At 35.2% G+C, this 24,583-nt stretch overlaps 1 protein-coding gene across 3 annotated transcripts in view; it reads right to left on the reverse strand.

The window, feature by feature from the left end:
• Positions 1-24,583, reverse strand: part of COG6 (component of oligomeric golgi complex 6) — an 88,706-nt gene that overhangs the window by 41,518 nt on the left and 22,605 nt on the right. For all 3 annotated transcript variants that reach the window (XM_036114603.2, XM_078070419.1, XM_078070418.1), the window contains exons 8-13: positions 23,583-23,676; positions 18,280-18,408; positions 18,110-18,201; positions 16,509-16,573; positions 12,668-12,759; positions 7,479-7,596 (exon numbers count right to left, since the gene is read on the reverse strand). In XM_036114603.2, coding sequence (XP_035970496.2) covers positions 7,479-7,596; positions 12,668-12,759; positions 16,509-16,573; positions 18,110-18,201; positions 18,280-18,408; positions 23,583-23,676 — 590 coding nt within the window. The remainder of the gene's footprint in view (positions 1-7,478; positions 7,597-12,667; positions 12,760-16,508; positions 16,574-18,109; positions 18,202-18,279; positions 18,409-23,582; positions 23,677-24,583) is intronic.

Consider the following 24,583-nt stretch of genomic DNA (forward strand, 5'->3'; position numbering starts at 1 on the left):
CAAGCTGTGTGCAAGTCTTCTCCAGTGCCCATGGAACATTCTCCAGAACAGATCACATCCTAGGTCACAAATCAGGTCTCAACCGGTACCAAAAGATTGGGATCATTCCCTGCATATTTTTGGACCACAGCGCTTTGAAACTACAACTCAATCACAAGAGGAAAGTCAGAAAGAACTCAAATACATGGATGCTAAAGGCATCCTACTAAAGAATGAAGGGGTCAACCAGGAAATTAAAGAAGAATTAAAAAAATTCATGGAAACAAATGAAAATGAAAACACAACTGTTCAAAATCTTTGGGATGCAGCAAAGGCAGTCCTAAGAGGAAAGTATATAGCAATACAAGCCTTTCTCAAGAAACAAGAAAGGTCTCAAATACACAACCTAACCCTACACCTAGAGGAGCTAGAGAAAGAACAACAAATAAAGCCTAAACCCAACAGGAGAAGAGAAATAGTAAAGATTGGAGCAGAAATCAATGAAACAGAAACCAAAAGAACAGAACAGATCAACGAAACTAGGAGCTGGTTCTTTGAAAGAATTAACAAGATTGATAAACCCCTGGCCAGACCTATCAAAAAGAAAAGAGTAATGACCCAAATAAATAAAATCATGAATGAACGAGGAGAGATCACAACGAACACCAAAGAAATACAAACAATTATAAGAACATAGTATGAGCAACTATATGTCAGCAAATTAGACAATCTGGACAAAATGGATGCATTCCTAGATGTATAAACTACCAAAACTGAACCAGGAAGAAGTAGAAAACCTGAACAGACCCATAAGCACTGAGGAAATTGAAGCAGTAATCAAAAATCTCCCAACAAACAAGAGCCCAGGGCCAGATGGCTTCCCAGGGGAATTCTACCAAACATTTCAAGAAGAATTAATACCTATTCTTCTGAAACTGTTCCAAAAAATAGAAATGGAAGGAAAACTTCCAAACTCATTTTATGAGGCCAGCATTACCTTGATCCCCAAATCACACAAAGACCCCATCAAAAAGGAGAATTACAGACCAGTACCCCTGATGAACATGGATGCAAAAATTCTCACCAAAATACTAGCCAATAGGATCCAACAGTATATTAAAAGGATTATTCACCACGACCAAGTGGGATTTATTCCTGGGCTTCAAGGTTTGTTCAACATCCACAAATCAATCAATGTGGTACAATACATTAATAAAAGAAAGAACAAGAACCATATGATCCTCTCAATAGATGCAGAAAAAGCATTTGACAAAGTACAGCATCCTTTCTTGATTAAAACTCTTCAGACTGTAGGGACAGACGGTACATACCTCAATATCATAAAAGCCATCTATGAAAAACCCACAATGAATATCATTCTTAATGGGGAAAAACTGACAGCTTTCCCCCTAAGGTCAGGAATATGGCAGGGATGTCCACTATCACCACTGCTATTCAACATAGTACTAGAAGCCCTAGCCACAGCAATCAGACAACAAAAAGAAATAAAAGGCATCCGAATCAGCAAAGAAGAAGTCAAACTCTCACTGTTTGCAGATGATATGATACTTTATGTGGAAAACCCAAAAGACTCCACCCCAAAACTGCTAGAACTCATACAGGAATTCAGTAAAGTGGCAGGATATAAAATCAATGCACAGAAATCAGTTGCATTTCTATACACCAACAACAAGACAAAAGAAAGAGAAATTAAGGAGTCGATCCCATTTACAATTGCACCCAAAACCATAAGATACCTAGGAATAAATCTAACCAAAGAGGCAAAGAATCTGTACTCAGAAAACCATAAAATACTCATGAAAGAAATTGAGGAAGACACAAAGAAATGGAAAAACGTTCCATGCTAATGGATTGGAAGAACAAATACTGTGAAGATGTCAATGCTACCTAGAGCAATCTACACATTCAATGCAATCCCTATCAAAATAAGATCAACTTTTTTCAAAGAAATGGAAGAAATAATCCTAAAATTTGTATGGAACCAGAAAAGACCCCGCATAGCCGGAGGAATGTTGAAAAAGAAAAGCAAAGCTGGCGGCATCACAATTCTGGACTTCAAGCTCTATTACAAAGCTGTCATCATCAGGACAGTATGGTACTGGCACAAAACAGACACATAGATCAATGGAATAGAATAGAGAGCCCAGAAATGGACCCTCAACTCTATGGTCAACTAATCTTCGACAAAGCAGGAAAGAATGTCCAGTGGAAAAAAGACAGTCTCTTCAACAAATGGTGTTGGGAAAGTTGGACAGCCACATGCAGAAGAATGAAACTGGACCATTTCCTTACACCACACACAAAAATAGACTCAAAATGGATGAAAGACTTAAATGTGAGACAGGAGTCCATCAAAATCCTAAAGGAGAACACAGGCAGCAACTTCTTCGACCTCAGCCACAGCAACTTCTTCCTAGAAACATCACCAAAGGCAAGGGAAGCAAGGGCAAAAATGAACTATTGGGACTTCATCAAGATAAAAAGCTTTTGCACAGCAAAGGAAAGTCAACAAAACCAAAAGACAACCGACAGAATGGGAGAAGATATTTGCAAATGACATATCAGATAAAGGGCTAGTATCCAAAAATCTATAAAGAACTTATCAAACTCAACACCCAAAGAACAAATAATCCAATCAAGAAATGGGCAGAAGACATGAACAGACATTTTTCCAAAGAAGACATCCAAATGGCCAACAGACACATGAAAAAGTGCTCAACATCACTCGGCATCAGGGAAATCCAAATCAAAACCTCAATGAGATACCACCTCACACCAGTCAGAATGGCTAAAATTAACAAGTCAGGAAATGACAGATGTTGGCGAGGATGCGGAGAAAGGGGAACCCTCCTACAGTGTTGGTGGGAATGCAAGCTGGTGCAGCCACTCTGGAAAACAGTATGGAGGTTCCTCAAAAAGTTGAAAATAGAGCTACCCAACAACCCAGCAATTGCACTACTGGGTATTTACCCCAAAGATACAAATGTAGTGATCTGAAGGGGTACGTGCACCCAATGTTTATAGCAGCAATGTCCACAATAGCCGAACTATGGAAAGAGCCCAGATGTCTATCAACAGAAGAATGGATAAAGATGTGGTATATATATAGAGAGAGAGACAGACAGACACACACACACACACACACACACACACACACACACTGGAATATTATGCAGCCATCAAAAGGAATGAGATCTTGCCATTTGCAATGACGTGGATGGAATTGGAGGGTATTATGCTGAGCGAAATAAGTCAATCAGAGAAAGACATGTATCATATGACCTCACTGGTATGAGGAATTCTTAATCTCAGGAAACAAACTGAGGGTTGCTGGAGTGGTGGGGGGTGGGAGGGATGGGGTGGCTGGGTGATAGACAATGGGGAGAGTATGTGCTATGGTGAGGGCTGTGAATTGTGTAAGACTGATGAATCATAGACCTGTACCTCTGAAACAAATAATACATTATATGTTTAAAAAAAAAGAAGAAGAAGAAGATAGTAGGAAGGGAAAAATGAATGGGGAGAAATCGGAGGGGGAGACGAACCATGAGACTATGGACTCTGAGAAACAAACTGAGGGTTCTAGAGAGGACAGGGTGGGGGGTTGGATTAGCCTGGTGATGGGTATTAAGGAGGGCACGTATTGAATGGAGCACTGGGTGTTATACGCAAACAATGAATCATGGAACACTACATCAAAAACTAATGATGTAATGTATGGTGATTAATATAACATAATAAAATTAAAAAAAAAAAAAAAAAGCTGTGTGCAAGGTGGTCCAAGAACAAGTGCACAGCTGCCTGCTGCATGGCACCAGGCATGGAAGACAGGTAGTTGTTACTGTGCTAAGTAGAAATTGACCAAAATTGATCACAATTTACTGTCCAAGCCTTCCCCTAAACATTGCAAGCTTTCATTAGACTCCAGAGTTAGAAAATAATGACATTAGCCAGATTCTACCAGTGCAATTTTTGTCTAGGTGGGGAGATAAGATTACTGCTGCTTTCAACTTTGTCACCCTACCTGAAAATTTATTTTTGTATATTGACCATGTCATCAAATAACTTTCTAAATCCATTTACTAAGTTTTACAACTTCTCAATTAATTCTCTTGGCTTTCTGAAGTAGACAATCATAGCATCCATAAATAATGTCTCCTCCTTTGAAATACTTATATCTCTCATTTTTTTAATCTGGTGTTTCTATTATTTAAAAATGTTATTGGCAAACATTCTTGTCTTGTTCTTTCTTGACTTAAAGAGAATATATTGGTAGTGCTTCTGTGTTAATTATGATGTGGGCTATTAATTTTATCTTCATATGGTTAAGGAAGTATTTTTACTTTGTTATTTACTAAGATTCCCCGCCCAACAATTTAATATAAAATTTTCTTATTTAACACTGAAACATTTAATGTATTTCTAACACTTAAACATTCTTGTATTTCTGAGAAGAACCCATACTTGGTTTTAATAAAATGCTGGATTTGACCTGATGGTATTTTAACTATTTTTATTTTTTTTTTAACTTGAAGTGACTGATTTGTGATAACTGTCTTTAAAACGCTTTTATGTCAGCATTAAAACACCTAAAATGAACTGGGAAGTTTTCCATATTCTCCTACATTCTGGAGAATTATCTGTTTGTAGGTGTGAATAAATCTATCTGTATAACCTGAACTAGGCCTAGCAGCATGTTCTTTAATAGTTTTTCTTCCCTTGCAAGGTGTATTCAAGTTTTCCACTTCTTTTTCATTCTTTTTGTCAATATATATTGTTTTAAAATCAGTCTTTTTATTCAGATTTTCAGATTATTTCAGCATAAAATTGCTGTATTTTAATATGGTATTTCCTAATAAATTTTAATTATCTCTGGTTATTTCTGATATTCTAATTTTTAATTTTCTTTGGTTAAAAAATTGCTAGAAGGTTGTCAATTTTGTTGATCTTCTCAAAAAATCAATTTTTTCCTGTCTTCTAATTGATCATAAAAATTTAAGTCCATCTTTCCTTTTACCATAGTGTTTTGTTCTCTTTCAAATTTCATAATATGAATGCCTACTATATTATATTTTCAGTCTTTAGTCCATATATTATCTGACTGGTGAAGCTTTGGGTAATATGCACATCCATATGCTTTTCCACATACTGCACTCTTGCTCCTGTCCTCACCACACAGCTAAAATTGTTCTCAGTAAGTCATGGATCATCTATATGTTGTCCAGGATAACAAATCTGCTGTCCTTGTTTTACTAGAACTCTTTATACAATACCTGTCATTAACAATGTCCTCCTTCTTGAAATTCCATTCTTTTGGCTCTTCTGATAAAACTTTCCTCACTTTTCTCCTGCCTCTCATGTCATCCTCCCTCAGCATCCTACCATGGGTGGGCTTCTTTTCTTCTCTTAAATGTTAGGGTTTCCCAAGACTGTATGTCCTGTGAACTCTACTCTTATTAAACATGACTTCTAGTGACCTCATCCAAATCCATGGATTCAACTATCTTTTACATGCAAAACTCTCTAAACCCAAATGTATAGCTCCCAACTAGATTAGACAAGTAACAATGGGATATTTCAAGGTATCCTACCTAACGTGGGCAATATCATCTTTATCCTGTAAATTTTACCCTCTTCCTATATTCTATATATTTGTGATTACTATTGATATTCCCAGGTTGGTAATGTAGAAATTATTTTAGGTTCCTGCCTCTCATGTACCCATATTCAATCAGTCACCAAATTTTGAAGGTTTACCTTTACCCCTTAAGAATGTGTTCCTTCATGGCTCTTCCTAGAATCTCTACTTTAGATCATGTATTTTCATAAAAACTACCTTGATACTCCCCTAATCTTTCTGTCTGCAACCTGGTCTCTCTCCTATCTACATGCTATACCACTTTCCAAGTGATTTTTTTAATAAATGAAAAATTTGTTTACCGGTGACTCACAGCTTATGTTCTTGCCTATTCTTTTTGTTTCCTCTACTTAGGATGACCTCTGTCCACCCCCTTGTCTACCTATTTAAATTCCACGTCCTTTCAAGTTCAACTCTTCTACCTCCCTCTCTGGAAAGCTCCTCCTTTTGTGCTGGCACAGCACCTTGGCCACATATCTTTCATAAAATATGTGATTCCATAGCAATCATTGATTAATTTAACTATTCTCCACTAAAAGGGAAGCAATGTGAGGCTAACCAACCTTGTTTGCCACTATAATCTCATCAGCCAGCACATGTTTATTCATGTTCAAAGTACGCATGAATGATTTTTCAAAATTTTTGTTTAAATAAGAACTCATATAAACACATACAAAACCAGCACTGACTGTTAGTAAACTTGCAGTGTAAACAAAAATCCATATAACAGGAAAAAATTTAAATAGGTCCAGGTCTATAAATCCATATTGCTTTTCCAAAAGAATTTGAGTTGTGCATGGGGGTCAGAAAGTAGATTCCTATTAAGGCTTCTCTGAGCTTAGGAATATAAAAATTGACCAGGAAACTCTGGATTGGAATGCTACTCACTATTCTATACTATATTACAAATCTGTGCCTAATACAGCCAGCCTATTAGATTGAGTGGTATAATTAAAAGAAAAAAAAAACCAACCCAGTACAGTGATTGTGATGCATCCTTAAAAGACTTTGAGTCCTTAATGAAACAAAAATAAAGAAGGATGGGGCTCCTGGGTGGCTCAGTCGTTAAGCATCTGCCTTTGGCTCAGGTCATTATCACAGGGTCCTGGGATTGAGCCCCACATTGGGCTACCTGCTCAGCGGGGAGCCTGCTTCTCCCTCTCCCTCTGCTCCCCGGTTCCTGCTTCTTTCTCTCTATCTCAAATAAATAAATAAAATCTTTAAAAAAAATAAAGAAGGATTTGCTTATTGTAAACCCATTCATTAAGGTCTTGCCACAACACACTGCTCAAGTGAAAAATATTAGCTCTCAGGACTATTTCAGATTTTTGTTGTGGTTGTTTGTTTTTTTGTGGGAAGTTTTTTGTTATCTTATTTTCATAATGAATTGTAGTATATTACTCAAAGGAGCATAAATTTCTTAAGGATAAAACTGGACCACCAGAGAGTAAATACATAAAGCAAGCTGTTTAGAAAAAAACATTTAGTAAGAGTTCCAGTTTTCCAATCTGTATGTCATCTTAGCCCTGACCTAAATATAGTAAGTTTGCTTTAATTACAAATTAAAGCAAATTTTCTATAGAAAACTGGTAGTGAAACTAAGGCTTGAGATTCTATCTCCAATTATGACTCAATGTTATACTGTTCCAGGAACCCAGCCTATAAACCTAGATCCAGTAAAGCCATCTCAAAATATATTTTGTCGTTCAGAGGAAGAACTCAAGAGAACATTGTATGGAATGGGAAAAAATTGTCACCAATGTAAAAACTGTAAAACAATATTTTTAAATGTGAAAGATTCACACTCACACAGTTTAAGAATCGAATTTTTCAAACATACCTTGTCCATTAATTTACTTGCATGAAGACTCAAGCAATTGAAGAATATTTTTTTGCTTAACAAATGCATTTCTTCAATGGTAGTCAATAATGTAGTTGCACTATTTCCAACAATGCCACTAAAAGCAAAGAATATTTCAGGTTGCAAAACAGAAGCTAAAACAATCAATTCTTTAACTGTGTATAATTCATTTAAAAGACTGATCTAGATTTAGGGGCACCTGAGTAGCTCAGTCAGTTAAGCATCTGACTCCTGATTTCAGTTCAGGTCCTGATTCAGGGTCATGAGATTGAGCCCCATGTCAGGCTCTGTGCTGGGCGTGGAGCCTGCTTAAGATCTTCTCTCTCTCCCTCTGCCCCTTCTGCCATACCCCCCATGCTCTCTCTCTCTCAAAACAAAACAAAACCAAAAACAAACAAAAAAAACCAAAAAAACCCATCTAGATTTAAGTAAAAGTGTGTATGTAGAATATAAACTGTGAATTAACAACAACCCCTCTAGTTTCATATAAAAATGACAGGGTTTTGTGTTTTTTTTTTTAAGAGTTAGGTGATGAACAAATGGTTTCAATGTTGTACAATCTCTTCTAGAAAAACAGACACTCATGTAAACCCATCTCTCTATTTTTCTCTATTATAGTAAATGCATCTCTTGATTATCCAAGAACTAATTTTAATTTTAAGGAGGCCATTCCATCAAGCTCTATTCATAAAATATTTAAATTTTATTAACACTGAGTTATTCTTCCAATTAAACTCTTACACCATATCTAAATTATAAAGTTTCTCAATTTTTATACAACTGCCTTTAGACTAATTATGAAAAATCTGGTAGTATTTTAAAATATTTAATTATTAGCACATTCGGTACTCCTTAATTTGCTATGATATTTCTTACACCTATCCAAGGAGTTTCTCATTTTTGCCAGAATATAAGACAAGCATGTATATAAAACAATTCCCAATTTTATTCTCCAAATTCATGTATTGAAAGTCATTTAAAAATGTGATGTTAGGTGAAAAAGTTTTTTGTTGATGTGAAAGATTGCTCAAAATAAATATAATGGCATTGATAAATACCAGTAGATAGTAAGCAAAAAAAAAAAACAAAAAACCAGCAAATTTAGAGAAAACTGGTATGTTGCACATGATATATTATAAAAGCAAATACTAATACTACATATTTCAATACATTCTGAAACTGAAACAAACTGGAATGAATTCTTACATATTTAATGCACACAAAACAAATTAACAGTTAAAAATATACATATAAAGCAAACAGCAAAGTAAAAGCAAATTCCTAAACAGGCAGCCATAATACCTACATTAAAAAAAAAAAAAAAAGTATTTCGGTTAAAAATATTATTAGCTAAACACCAAAATAAATTGAAAGAAATTCTCACACATGCCTATACATGCAATAAAAGTAAGTATGCCTCTGAATAAAAGTATACCATCCTAAGCAACGGGGGGAAAACACTGAATGTATACAAACAGAAACTGATATTTTATTTATTTTTATTTTTTGGTTTTTTTTGAAGATTTTATTTATTTATTTTGGGGGGGGAGTGGGAGTAAAAGCAGGAAGAGGGGCAGAGGGAGAGGGAGAGAATCTCAAGCAGAATCCCCGCTGAGCGCGGAGCCCGACACAGGGCTCGATCTCATGACCCTGACATCATGACCTGAGCTGAAACCAAGAGTTGGACACTTAACTGAGTCACCTAGGCGCCACAGAAACTGATATTTTAATGAAAACTTTGGAGAGATACCAAGATATGTTTACATTCATTTAAAAAAAAATGGAGTTATCAGCCATATTTTGCAGTTACTCAGATCTAGAATTTACCAGTGTTTACTAACTACTCACTAGGTACCAGTAACTGGGCTAGATACTTGTAAATGCTTTTTGTATTTCACGCCATATTTCTACCCAACATCCTTATCCTCCCATTATATTTTTCAATTTTAGATATTATATAGAAAAGTTACATCTCTTACATAATGCTCATCCCCCACCACAACATACCCAAACTTCATCTTTCCCAGGTTCCCTAATACAGTTATATCATAGGGTTCTGGTGAATAAATACTCAATGTTTACATTATTACAAGCATGTAAATACTATTCAGAGCTGTCCAAGGCATCAGGGATTTCAACATAAGGGAATGAGCAGGCTGATAAAGAAGACAAAACCCTGTGTCACAGCCTTGTAGTAGGTCTAAAGAGCAACCAATTCAGACTGGAGAAAGAGAATGGCATCTCCAAGATGGATGTGGGAAGAGGTGAGGAGAGAGAAGTTAGGAAGGATTGGTTGATGTGCTTGACTATACGGTGAGAAAATGTAGAGTCTACTTAAGAGTTTGGGTCTGAAATAGTGATAAGGACATAGGAAAGGAAGCAAGTACAAAAACAAAGTGATTATTAACCACAGAGAGAAAGTTTTACAGGAAAGGAAATGTAATCAAAGTATGCTGGATTCCCTGTTTTTATGGATTCTACATCTTCCTTTCCTTGGTTTACTACGGCCTTTTGATGGAATCCATCCTTGGGGAGTTTTAGTGTATAAGATGCAAAATATTTTTGAAAATTGTGTCACCCACTTTTCCCCAACATCACTGGCTATTCTTTTCCAATTTTCTTTGTGGGTTTCTTTTTTTCCTAACCTCTTAATATTAGGATTCCCCAGGACTCAGTCCTAGGCCTCTTGTTTATCTATACTCACGTAAGTTATCTTACCTAGTCTTAGTGTTTCAAATACCATCTATATACTACAAACTGTCAGATTTATAGGTTTAGCCGATTTCTCTGTTGTCTGCTCACTCAACACCTCCCACTGAATGTTCATAGGGATGCTGAATCCGACAGTCAAAAGTGGGCTGGACTCTTCATTACCCACCCGCTCCCATCAAACTGTCCTCTCTAGAAGCCTCCCTCTCAGCAAATGACAATACCACTAATCTAACTGTTCAAACCAAAAGCCAAGAATTCATCCCTGACTCCTCATATCTCACCCTCTCTAGTCCATATATATCCTCTTGTCTCTGGAAATAATTACTTTTCACCCCCTACAAGACTATCACCCTACTCTGATTCATCACTGTCTCTGCTCAGAATACAAACAGCTTCCTAAATACCGTCCCTGTTCCCCTTTACCCCACTACACTACGTTATCCACACAGTGCCCAGAGTCACCTTGTATCATAAATCAGCTCAAGTCACTGGAACACACCCCCCCCCCCACACACACACATCTTCTTCAACCCATTCAGTATAAAATCTAAATCCTTACTAGAGCCTACAAAGTCCTACATGATCTGGCCTCTGCCTACCTCTCTGATTTCATCCCTCCCTACTTCTTCCATTCACTCTACTCCAACTACTGGCCTTCCTTCTGGTTCTTTAAAATGGAAGCTTTTTCTGGCCTCAGGGCCAGAGTGTGCCCTGCCTAGCACACTCTTCTCTGAGATCTTTACATGCCCAACTCCTTCACGCTCTTTAGGTCTGTATTCAAACATCACCTCCACCAAAAGGCCTTTAAAACAGCCACATGCACATACACCTGCTCATATGTGGTCACTCTCTATGCTTTATTTACATTCTCCCGCTTTATTTCTCCTCAGTGCCCTTATCACCAGTTAAAATTATTATTTTATACTTAGTCTTTCTCCCCCATTAGAATGTAAGTTTAAGCTATTTTGTTCACTGCCATTTCTTTAGCATCTAGAAGAGTAACATTTGTAATCAGTTTTTTAATTGACTAAATGAGGAAATATGTGAACTAAAAAAAGTACACAAAAAAAGGTATCAAAAGATCCAACTGTCATCTTCAAAATCATCACCTTCAAAGACAAAAATTGTAATTCTCAGAGTCTAAGGAACCTATTACCTTCAGAATCCAAATGATTTTTTCTTAGCATTATTTGCATTAGAAACTGAGTTATCATTATCTTCAAATAAAAATTTCATGCAGTACCATCATGGGTATTACTACATAAATAATGTAAAAATGATTTACCACTACCTTTGCCTAGTACAGCATTAGTTACAGTGTTAGCTGCTTTCAGTGGCTCTTGTGTTTCCTCAGTATGGATCATTCTCTTATTTTAGGAAGCCTATAACATCACAATTGAAACTAATTTATTGCTTTTGAGTCATAGCAAGTGGTGGTAATAAATTTATATCTAAAATGTTAGAGGACTAACCCAAATCCTATCTCTGATTAGTTTTATAGCCTGTGGCTTGTTGGTTTTGTTTAAAAATGTGAAACCCATCTCTTAGCTGTGAAGTTTTGGGTGGCTAATCTCAGCTACTAGAAGGTAGGTAACATCATTGCCATAGTCTTTCGGTGCTTCTTGAACTACTGATCCCTGTACCTCTCCTGGATCTATTAGCTATAACCCTCTTGGATTTTAACAATTGAACTTCTGTTCTTGATTCTAGCATACTGGATGAAAAGTAACTGTTAAATCATTTTTAATGGACTAATATGAAAACTATCCAAAATAGAGCTTGAAATTCAAGACATTGTTTTAACACAACTACGCATGGAACAAGGTCTTATAGTGGCATAATAAAGCTCAAGTGTATACCATAACTGCAAAGTGAAAATAAATGCACACTTTAGAGTCAAAGATCGTACTATAGAGAAAACAAGTGGTTCCTAATCAGATAAAAGAACTTTTATTTAAAGAAGATAAAGTACCTTTTATTTAAAGCAAATAAAGCTATAGTTCTGCTTTATCACTAATAGGAAACTAAATGATAAAGAATTTACATTATTTACGTCGAGGATAGGACACTTCACTTATTGTGCCCTATTTTGAGTATAATGTATAGTTACGTTAGGTGCCACGTATCTCTTTTACTGATGCAAGAAGATTAAAAATATACTCACCCTATAAACTCACACTGTTATAAGTTGTATGTGTACACGTGCATGTGTGTGAGGGTGTGTACAGTTATGTTTAGGGAAGAAAAGGAAATGACAGACCTCAAAATACAGCACAAATAATATATATGTAATGATTCATATGGTGTGGAGGTTCTGCTAGTTATATGTAGTTGTACAAATGGTACAAAACAAAACAAAATGAAAAAAACAAAAAACAAAAACCCTTATACTGTGTTCTAACTGAAATGATGTATCACATAGGATTTAATAAAGCACATTTAACCATTCCACTTACCTGATTGTATGATGGTAAAATTTGAGGAGGTTAGAAATTTTATATAACAAAACTGCCCCAGGTTCAGCAACTATTACTTGTTCAATTCGAACCTATTAAAACATGTGAAAAAAAATTAAACATTTCTTAAAGGTATAACTTTTCTTCAATAATCACATGTGGTATAAACATGCATTTAAAAAGATAAAATTTAATTATTGCAGAAATCACAAAATTCCTTCTAAGTAATTTCTGAATATTAAATTATAGGGGGGGCGCCTGGGTGGCTCAGGCGGTTAAGCGGCTGCCTTCGGCTCAGGTCATGATTCCAGGGTCCTGGGATCGAGCCCCGCATCAGGCTCCCTGCTCAGCAGGAAGCCTGCTTCTCCCTCTGCCTCTGTGCCGCTCTGCCTACTTGTGCTCTCTCTCTCTGTTAAATAAATAAATAAAAATCTTTAAAAAAAATAAAAAATAAATAAATAAATTATAGGGGATGGTAAAATAACAGAAACATTTTAACACAGATATACTCTACAAAAAAAAAACAAAACCTAGATCCAATACCTACAGAATTTGGCTGAAGGCAGTTGCTACCAGAAATAATACAATGATGAGGTCATTGTGAGGGTTTTCACCAGATTATAACGTAATGTAGTTCAGCACTATTTGCAAAGCAGCTGTTACACCCTAAAAACAGATTATCAGTGCAAATACTGCTATATCACCAAATATTCAGAAAAAAATGAAAGAATTCTTATCTTCAAACTATTACACCAAATTTCCTTTTTTATTAGACAGTAACAGACAAATCTTAAATTAGCACCAACATGTATGTCTAATTATGGCTACCAGGGCAGTATCAGATCTACTGCAAAGTTAACTTGATTACTCTTAAGATTAACTACTAGGAATTCTTACTGATCTTGCCCTTACTTTATGTTCCCTAATTAATGGATACAATCTAAATCACACTGATAATGTGTTATTTACGTATTATATCTGTTTCAAAGCTGCTGCTTACATTGTGTTTTCTTGTTTCCTAACCAGATTCTAAACACAGACAATTTGTTTTCTGCTTCTTTTACATCTCTACAGTACATACACAACAGATGCTTAATACACACTTTTGAAAACTGAAGTTTCTCTATACTTAGATTTTGGAATATGTCATAATGCCAACATATGTGATTTGCTAAAATAGATTTTACAAATGTATGTATATGAGCATATAAAACCCTCTTAGATTACAGAAAAAAAATGACCTTTACATGAATATGTTTATGAAATTCATACATCATACATACATACTGACACAAATTATAAGTCATGAATGCTGTGTGAATTTAAAAACCATGATTTTTTCACATTACATTACAATTTCTCTCTAGGTCCAAGGCCTGGATCAATAGTGATTTAAATTATATATTATGTCAATAAAAGTGATATTTTCTAAATTTTAATATAATTATTAGGACAAAATATAAAAGATATTAATGTAGATACACAGCTCTTCTCTAGCAGATTTATAACAGCATAGAACCCACATAATTTACAAAGCTCAGAGCATATAGTACACTAAAGTTTTTATTAAAGAGATGGGATTCAAATGTTAGCTGAGAATATTAGATACCCAAATGAGGTCATATAGGAAGGAAATTCTTAAAATAGTGTAAATTGTCACAAGTATATAAAGGAAGGGAAGAGTTGTTGGATCATATAATGTACCACTATCAAGCTAATTTGATATGTAACTACTGTGAACATCTGTTAAATATTCTCTAGAGTACGCATTTAATATTACTATCATATGAAAAGATCTAAGGTTTCTGTCACTTCAGAAACTGAAAGAATTTTTATTCATTTTACAATAGAAATATTTTTGCTTGCTTACGAGTTTTTTCTTCACCTTTTGATATCTTACATTAAAATTTTACAGACAGTCACAATAATGCCCTACAATTGTTGAAAACACCTTTTGGAACATAAACATTTAAGGAAAATGAAATAAGGTACATTTTAAAACAAAGGCATACTTTGGTATATAATCTCTTTATATAAGCAATGGGTATTAATTTAATTTTTTTTTTTTTTTAAGATTTTATTTATTCATAAGAGACAGAGAGAGAGAGAGAGGCAGAGGGAGGAGCAGGCTCCCCACTGAGCAGGGAGCCCGATGCGGGACTCGATCCCAGGACCCTGGGATCATGACCTGAGCCGAAGGCAGATGCTTAACCATCTGAGCCACCCAGGCGCCCTATTAATTTAATATTTTTAACATCATAATAATATTTCTTACTCAGACCAGAACAAGAAACTCTAAAGTCCATTCCAACCCTCAGATCCTAGCATTATATTTTATACAATTACTTTAACAACAACAACAAAAGGAATCAGTAATATAAGGAACATAATATCGTAAGTAAGGAAGGGGGTAAAGGGAGGTAAGGCAGATAAAATACAATTTATTCACCAAAGCAATTTATTCATTGCTATGACTCCGAGTTTCCTTTAACTCTATGTAGTTACAAAAAAATATGCAAAGTGTAGAAAGAGAAATATTTTTATACTCTCTTTTTCTATCTTTCCAATAACTGCTAGTATACAAAATAAGCAACATTTACATGAGTATAAATGTCTAAAAACCAAACTATGGCAAATAAATATTTCACTTGAGAGAACTAAGTAAAATAATTTCAAAATATTTTGCTATTTATTTACTGAATATGCAAGTGAATCCTAAGATGATCAAATTACAGTAATAATTAAATCTGTAAATCAACTGTTACAAGGGTGTGTTATCTGATATTTCCTTGCCTACAACAAAATACCAAAGAAAATCTCAGAAACAAAAAAAATTAGTTTTAAAATTTGGTTCTTGGTAAGAATAAATCATAAACCTTCTAGATTTCAATTTCTACATAGTAAGTTGAAGTCAATCAACAAGGAAATTAAACCAACAAGTACAAAGTATTCCATAAATATTATTAAAGAAAAATACTGCTGCAAGCCTAGTAGGTATCAGGAACTATGTACTTCATCTACACAGTTTTCTCATTTGATCTTCACAACCACCATTAATTTAATAGTAGCTTTTTCTTTTTTTTTTTTTTAGATTTTTATTTATTGGAGAAAGAGAAAGAGAGAGCACGAGCAGGGGGGAGGGGCAGAAGGAGAGGGAGAAGCAGGCTGCCTGCTGAACAGGGAGCCCAATGCCAAAGGGGACTAGATTCCAGAACCCTGGGATCATGACCTCAGCCAAAGGCAGATGCTTAACAGACTGAGCCATCCAGGAGCCGCACGGTAGGTATTTTTATATACAGGTTCAACAGAAGAGGCAACTCGAACAAGTGAACACAATTAAGTGGCAAAGTGGAAATTCTAACCCAAGTTTGACTTCAAATTCTGTTCCTTGTACTATAAATAGTATTGATAATAAAACTTACACATGTTATTTTATCCTTGTATTTATCATCATTTATTGTTAGACAAAAAACGTACAATGCTTGAAACAATAAAGTAAATGGAACATGTTCTTAGAAAATTTCTGTTAAGAGTTCATAAATAAGTTATTTCAACTTAAGGGACTTTTTCTCAATTGATTAACATAAATTACCATGGAAAACATAATATGGTAAAAAAAATAAGTGAATATATATAAACTAAGAATATTTCAAATTTTCTTCCTTAAAGAGAAAATTGACAATACTTACTTTAAAATGTATTTTGTTATCCTACACTAATGTGTTAACTTGAGAAAACTATAGCTTGACTTCAAGCTGTTAACAGTTCTTTTAAACTCACAGGAATAAGGCAATAATTTAGCCAGATGCCATATAACATATATAAAAAACAAAATATTTACCTTTAGAGGCCTGCACACACCCTCAGTAATGTGCCCAACAACTTCCTGGATATTTTCTTCAACACCTACAATTAATTACAACATAACTGAAAATTTTTTTCCATATCACACATAAGTTCAAAAAACTAACAAACAATAATGCATATGATTAATGGCACTAATAACAAACATTTAAAGTAACATAGTATTTTATTAAGTTCAATATCTTTTAGGACATTATTAATTATGTTAATGTCTGGGTCTAGAGCCTTGTTAATTTATTGCACTGCTGACTAATAAAATGAACATTACTTCTTTGTGAAAAAGAATAAATGTATGTATGAGTCACAGGAAAAAATGACTAGGAAACATATTAACTGAAGGAAGTGATGTAAAGACGTATTAGTATTTGTTCTACAAACGCCTTACTCTGGGCAGGGGTGCTGAACACAGAAGCTGAGGATATAAAGACGGAAAGCACACCTTGTAATCTAATAGAAAAACTGGCATTTACTAAATACTGACTATTTACCAAGGTCCTGTGTACTTGGCATTTACTGCCTGTGACCGCCTTCTTTTTTACAGATAGAGAAACTGAGGCTTGGAAGAATGAAGCCATTCCCAAAGAATAACTTGTTTCATCCAACTCCGATCTATATTCTTCCAACCTCTTCACATTGCCTCTCATATATACTTCACTAAAACATCTTTTAAGAAATTCATTCTTTTAAACTAGGTAATTAGGATAACAGAAAACAACTTAAAAAAGTTCAGACCTTGTGCCAATCAAACAGACATGCTGAGTTTAATTTGAATATCAAAGAGTAAAAAAAAATGAGGAAGGGTAAATAAGGATCTTCCCCCAATTTGTACACTAGCCTCTCCTGGAGATCACGTTGTGAGCCAGAAGGATGAGGGGCTGGGCAATGCAACACAGTCAAGTGATACCAGTCACAATATTTCTCTTTAATTCCTATCAAAAATAGAGTATCTTAATTTTCCATTTACCCCTCAAACTCTAACAAGCATCTTAAGATAGTCACAATACTAAGAAGATCTGAAATTCTGTAAGAAACAGACATAGCAACTCAAAAAGCATCATTTTTTCTTCCTTGAAATCAAGACCAAAATTTTAAGTACATTTAGTACTACCTGAGTAATTATTCAAAAAACTTTACAACAGTCACGTGAGAATGAATAAGGGGTTGGACAGTAGAAAAGAATTAGTAGCTTAATGACCTTAAACAAGTCCCTCAGTCTGTTTACTCATAGATAAAAGGAAGATAATACCACCTCCTGCCTTTAAAGCGTGGCGCGGAAGATCTGAGACAGTGTACGCTACACACTTAAAAGCAAGGCAGGGGAGCGCAGGCCTGATATGGGAAGGCTACAAGGGACCAGCACACAAGTGTGAACAGCTGTGACAGGAAAGTGATGGAGGAGAGAAGTCTATTAGCAGAAAAGGGGGGAAACCAGAGAGGAAAATTAATTAGCGTGCTTAATGTGGCACCTAGGTGTGAAGAGCTTATCTCTGTGAAGATGACAGCAATAAGAATAGAAACAGAGAAGCCTTGGGTTATTTTCTATACTTAGACATTAGCAATAACAACCAGAGGACCCACCTTGTATAGTTACATGCTTTAAGAGAGCTTCAAGGTGTTCTTTTTCAGAAGCAGTAGCTTGATGGAGCCAAGCCAACATATCTCCTACGTATCTAATGTAAAAACTAAATGTTAGTAAAGATTTCCTTCAGAAAACCATCAACTATTCCAACACTGTCTGATTACTATACCTCAAAGGGTCATGGGAGTGCATTTCAATGGGTCTTGGTGTGCCTCCTGGGCCCCCTCTCGTAAGAGCATCAATAAATCCACGAACGACAGTGCTTCTTCTGGCTGTCCCAAATTCATCTAAGGTATACCTAGAAGAAATACGTTATTTGAAAAACAGATGTGTTTCTTTTTAATGAGTATATCAAACTATTCATGCAATTTCTGAGATAACCAACACATCTACAGCTTTTTTACACAACTCTCTCAAGCAATACTGTTTTTAAACAACAAAAAAATATCTATGAAATAACTTTATCATAATGAAAATTCAGTCTAAAGGTACATATTTTTACTCCTCCTCAGAAAGAATGTTGGAATTTGGGATCAGTAACAGGGGCAATGGCAATAAGGGACAGAGCCATTGGGTCTGGTAAAAGTAAAAAGCAAGGAAAGGTGAAAATTCGGGATTCTTCAGGTTTCAGCACCCTTGGAGTCCAAAACATGATGTTCTAGTGTTCACATGGGCCATAATATCTAGTTCTCAGAGGACTGCTTACAGTTAGAACTCTGCAATCCAAAAAACAACAATTTTTCTTCTACCATCAATTTTTTCCCAAATATACTATCCATATCCAAAAGCTTATTTTGACTCCAATACTAGACATACATTCCTTAAATTTACTGACCAATGAGGCATACAGAGCAAAAACTTTTTTTATGTATATTTAGAAATCATCTATTGTGGTTAAAAGAAAAAAAAAAAAAAAGGCTTCCTAAAGTGAAGGAGTTTATAGGAAAGGGAACTTTGAACTGGGAGATCAGACAATTTGGGGTGAAATCACAGGATGGCCTGGAGTTGCCAAGAGTGCCCATTTCTTTGACTAGAATCAGCCTTGGTTTCCCACTATGACCACCATTCCTTACACCCACCCACCAATTCAAAGTTCTTGCTATTTTAAAAGTACACAGGAAAACAAGAAATTTTTTCGCAGTCCAGTGTCAGCAGATTCTAGACCCATGAACTTCTAAATCTCTAAAGAGTTTCTAACAGACTTCATATTAAGAATGATTTCATACCCTACATATAAACCAAAGTTACCAAAATTTGGGATTTGGGTTTCCAAAAGAATTAATTTCTTCTACTACTATAAAAGCTATACTGCTTTCTTTAATATGCTACTGATTTAATAAAAAATCCACATTTTTTCAGGGGTGCCTGGGTGGCTCAGTCAGTTAAGTGACTGACTCTTGATTTCTGCTCAGGTCATGATCTCAGGGTCATGAGATTGAGCCCCATGTCGGTTCCACACTCAGCAGGGAGTCTGCTTGAGATTCTCTTTCTCCCTCTGCCTCCCCACCCCCCTGTACTCGCACACACACTCTCTTCCTCTCTCAATAAAAAAATCTTAAAAAAAAATGTTAAAAAAATAAAAAAAATAAAATCCACATTTTTTTAAACATAAGAAAGCTGGAAGAGGGAATATTTTTAAATAAAAGGGAAAGTGTAGTAGAGTGGTCAATATCTACAAATTTGTAGGAATCTGAACCTTTTTAAAGGGCTGTTCACTAGAAACCAGATCATGGTTTTTTGTGTTTGTCTTCAGTTAAAAGGAAATGGGTCTGAAATTCTATGCAGTGACATACTAGCAATAAATCAAGATGAAATGCACTATGCTGCTAAGCTCTAAGCACGCAGTGACCTTGCAATCACTTTCTATTTTTTAAAACAAATTAGAACCGGGCGCCTGGGTGGCTCAGTTGGTTAAGCAACTGCCTTCGGCTCAGGTCATGATCCTGGAGTCCCGGGATCGAGTCCCACATCGGGCTCCCTGCTCAGTGGGGAGTCTGCTTCTCCCTCTGATCCTCCCCCTCTCATGCTCTCTGTCCCCCATTCTCTCTCAGATAAATAAATAAAAAAATCTTTAAAAAAAAAAAAAAAAAAAATTAGAACCAAAATGCTTTGATTTTTTCTCATGCTCTTAAACTATAAATATGTTTAGTAAAGAATGTGTTCCTTTAAGTATCACCAACTCCATGAAATGACTTATGATCAGATGATTACTTACAGCACAAAATTCACAAACTTTTAACTTCTCAAATACATAAAACTCATCCTTAGAACCCAACCTGCCACAATAAACAGAAGCAATGTAACTTCTGTTTCTAGGCCTATTCACTCTGACCACAAGTTATGTTAGAAACCAGTGAATTCACTAGCATTTTAATGGGGGTGGGAGTGAATTATCAAGCCTGACAAACACTGGACTCCGATCTGTGTAATTATATGAAATATACTTATACATTAATATGAATGTTAATCCCCCTGCAACAATAGATATAATTTGAAGCAAAACCAGCATGCACTACAATGAATCTTCAATGACATCTATATATATGAAACACCTTTTCCCAGAGAAAGAAGAAAATTTCTTTGACTAAAAAGAGATTATTTCCCAACAAAGGTCAAAAATTCAAAATGGAGCTTTACAAAGGTGAATGTTAAAATGATATAAATATTCTAAAATGCCTCTAAGCTAAAAGTAAAAATTAAAGTCCCCATTTTTAATGTCTATAGCAAAAAAAGAAAAGTTTTGGTCAAAAAGCAAATTAAAATATGAAAAATGTTGGTCAAAAACAAATTAAAAGAATAGTTTAAAAGCCTCCAAGAAATGTAACAAATACATAAAGAATGAAGAAGCCAGCAAATTACTACATTCTTTAACACTTTATATTCTGAAGGTCTACCAAAGGAAGATGTCAATCTATTCTACTTATAATAAAGTTCTTTATGAAGACATTTTTTTTTTCTTTTGAAGATTTTTTTTTTTAATTTACTCATTTGAGAGAGAGAGCACGAGCACAGGGGAGAGGCAGAGTGTGAGGAAGAAGCGAATCCCTGCTAAGCTAGGAGCCTGAGGTGGGGCTCGATCCCAGGACCCAGAGATCCCAGGACCCAGAGATCATGACCTGCGCCGAAGGTGGCAGCTTAACCACCTAAGCCACCCAGGCGCCCCTATTGAAATTTCTATACCTGATTTATTAAAAATAAATAATGCATTAGCACTCTAGTTACATACTACCTAATAAAAACTGGGTGGAAACTTTTCCCAAGGACTTCAATAATTACCATTTTTCTTGCACATGATACCTACACATTTGAGACACACTAAGGGCAGTGAAGCTTTTACACATTACTTAAATAAAGTTCATATAGTGCCATCTGGTGGTTAAGAGATACATTGTTAAATTTTTCCTAAATTTAAAGAAACTACCACTTTGAAGATAAATGATTACTTAATGAAAGGCCAATTTCCTCTTTTTTAGCATCCATCTTATGGGAATCAATTGGTCTTAAAAATCCTCCTTCTTCCCAAGTTAACTTCCAAATGCCTCTTAAAATCTTCCCAACTGCACTGCTGCCTTCCTTATTCCCTGGCATGTGCCCCTTCAACATAAATCTTTTTCGCCTATTATAGTTCTATTCTTTGTCTTTCCAGCTTTTCCTGGCTGTCACAACAGACTCTAAATACACCCCTCTGTGGTTGACAACTTTCTAGTTTATCTCCTTTCAAAATAAAAATAATAGCTAATACTTAGTGATGAGCAAAGCATTGTGCTAAACACCTTATGTGAACAATCTAATTTAATATTCACAAAAACCTGTAAGATAGGCACTATTTTCATCCTCATTTAAGTAAACTGAGGTTTCTGAAAGTAGAGGGGCTTATAAAAAATCAAATTCAGAGCTCACCTTCCAAACTATTATGCAATACTGCTCCTTTCCAAGTGTTTCTCAAGAATCAAAATTTAGTAAAAATATATTTACATGGTAGAAGTCAGCTGACCAAAACACACAAAGGCATTTTTTTAAACAAAGACTAACTTTATGAACAAATAGGAATGTGTGGACAATGTAACACTTGATTAAAATCAAATACCAAATATTTTCAGTATAAAAGACTCTCATAATTAAACACCAATACCTTAAAGTAAAAAGGCTGGGAAAGAAATTCCAAGGTAGATAAAATCTGCTGAGCTGGTGATCCATAGTGAACATGCCTTACCACATACACATGCACCACATTCAGGGCTATGACAAAGCATCTCTTGCTACCAACCCAACAGCCAGCGCAAGCTTTTGCAACCAATTTCCCCAAAATACATGTTCTTTCTCAATCTACATCTTCGCACCTGCTGTTCCCTCAACTTGGGATGTTCTCAATTCCCTTCTCTTCCTGGAAAATGCCTATTCAATCCTGAGAACTCACTTTAAACCTATTTCCCAGAGGAAACCTTCCCTAATGTTCATCCCTTTCCCCTACCACAGAACACCTGAGCCACACAGCACCTGACACAGAGACTCTAAAATAGCAATTAATACAGTCATTAAAATGGATGTGTATCTGCTCCCATAAAATAAAGCAATTTGAGGGTAGAGTTTTATTGATGTTGTGTCTCTAGCACATAGAACTGTGCTTAACATATAGTAAGTACTCATTAAGTAGTACTGGAATGTTATTATTTTACACAGCTGTCCCAGCATTTGTGTTCTGGAAACTTCTTATGGGCTAAACAATGTTCCAATCAGAAAGAATAATGGGGAAATCCTCTTAAACTATTACAAGCCTCTGAAAGGCATGACTCAGAGCAGGATTGAATGCCTATGTAGAAGTCCCCTGGTTTTCTGTTTCCTGTATTATAACTCCCCACTGGGTCTCCCTATTTCCATACTATTGCAGAAATTAAAAATTTAAAAAAAATACTTCTATTTTATATAAAGAACAAAATTAAAATACAGAATAATAGAAAATATGTGAACAATTAATAATGCATAGAATTCTTATACAAATTATCATCATACATCTCTTGGCCAGCATAACTTACGGAATCAAACACCTGAACTCTAAATCCTATTAATGGAATCCTGATTTTAAATCTCCTTTTTTCATTTCTGGGAAATTATATTTCTCAGTCCCCTATTTGACCTCTTTCTCTCTAGGGAAGGGTTGATAGAGGAGTTTTAGTTTCATGCAACCCTAAGGTAGTGAATGAGATGACAGATTGAGGAAAAGCCCCTTAACCTCTACATAAATAAAGGGTAGTCTAGATATAGGGACAGCCTGCTTTTCCCCACCTTATGGCATTCTATAATACACATTACGCAAATAAGCTGATGCTCCAATGATACACATATGAGATGAAAATATCACTGTAAATTATATTACTCAAACTAGTGTATATAATTTGATAATACTGAAAGCTAGCATAACTCATCAAAGAAAAAGCAGATTTATTTTTTTTAAATTAGGAAAAAGTCACCAACTTATATAAGACAGGTCTATCCTGCAGGGCTTCCATAGCCTGAGTTAATACTGGAGATATGTCACATGATTCTTGTGTCAATGTTCTGGATTCACCTGAAAAACAGTTAACATATAATTATAGCACTTGTTAAATTAAAATTAGGTCTTTATTATATCCATTGTACAGTCTAAATCCTTTAACAAATATTGCATAAAAAAAACGCTCAGGAAAACTTACAGAATATGCCAGTCAAAAACTATTTTATGCTGTCAACCAAACTAAAAATGTAAGCTTAAGTATTTGTATAACTTTATATGACCACACATGCTATCCAGTGCACCCCAAACCTCTATTAAACTACAGTTCCAAAGAAACCAATCAATGAACAAATTCACGGAGTAACTGCTACACACATGGCAGTGTTCAAGGGGAAGGGGGGTGAATAAAAAATACATTACCAATCCCTTCCTTTGGGAGCAAACTTTAAGCAGTTTGCTAAAAATGTTTATATAAATAATATATGGCAATAAGATTATAATTTCAAAACAGTTTAGATTCTAAACTTTTAAAAATCTCTACACCAACATCTTCTTTACTATTCTAATTTTATGCATAAAATGCTAACTAAATGTTTACTATGTTCAAAAAACTTAGAACTTGTTCAAAAATACCCAAACATTTGGTATATGTGGACCTCATACTAGCAGTATATTTTCTAGCAAGCACTGAGAAAAATGTATGCATGTTTGGAATTGAAAGTATCTTTTTTTTTTTAAACAAGACTGTTGACTATATTCCCTATGCTGTACTTTTCACCTGCATGACTTATTTTATAACTGGAAGTTTGTATCTCTTAATCCCCTTCACCTAGTTTGCCCACCACCCCCATCCAACTCCCCTGTGGCAATAGCCAGTTTGTTCTCTGTATTTAAGAGTCTGTTTGTTTGTTTTGTTTTTCAGATTCCACATATAAATGAAATCATATAGTATTTGTCTTTCTCTTTCTGACTTACTTCACTA

The sequence above is a fragment of the Halichoerus grypus genome, chromosome 4, assembly GCF_964656455.1.
Source record: "Halichoerus grypus chromosome 4, mHalGry1.hap1.1, whole genome shotgun sequence".
In the NCBI taxonomy this organism is placed as follows: domain Eukaryota; kingdom Metazoa; phylum Chordata; class Mammalia; order Carnivora; family Phocidae; genus Halichoerus; species Halichoerus grypus.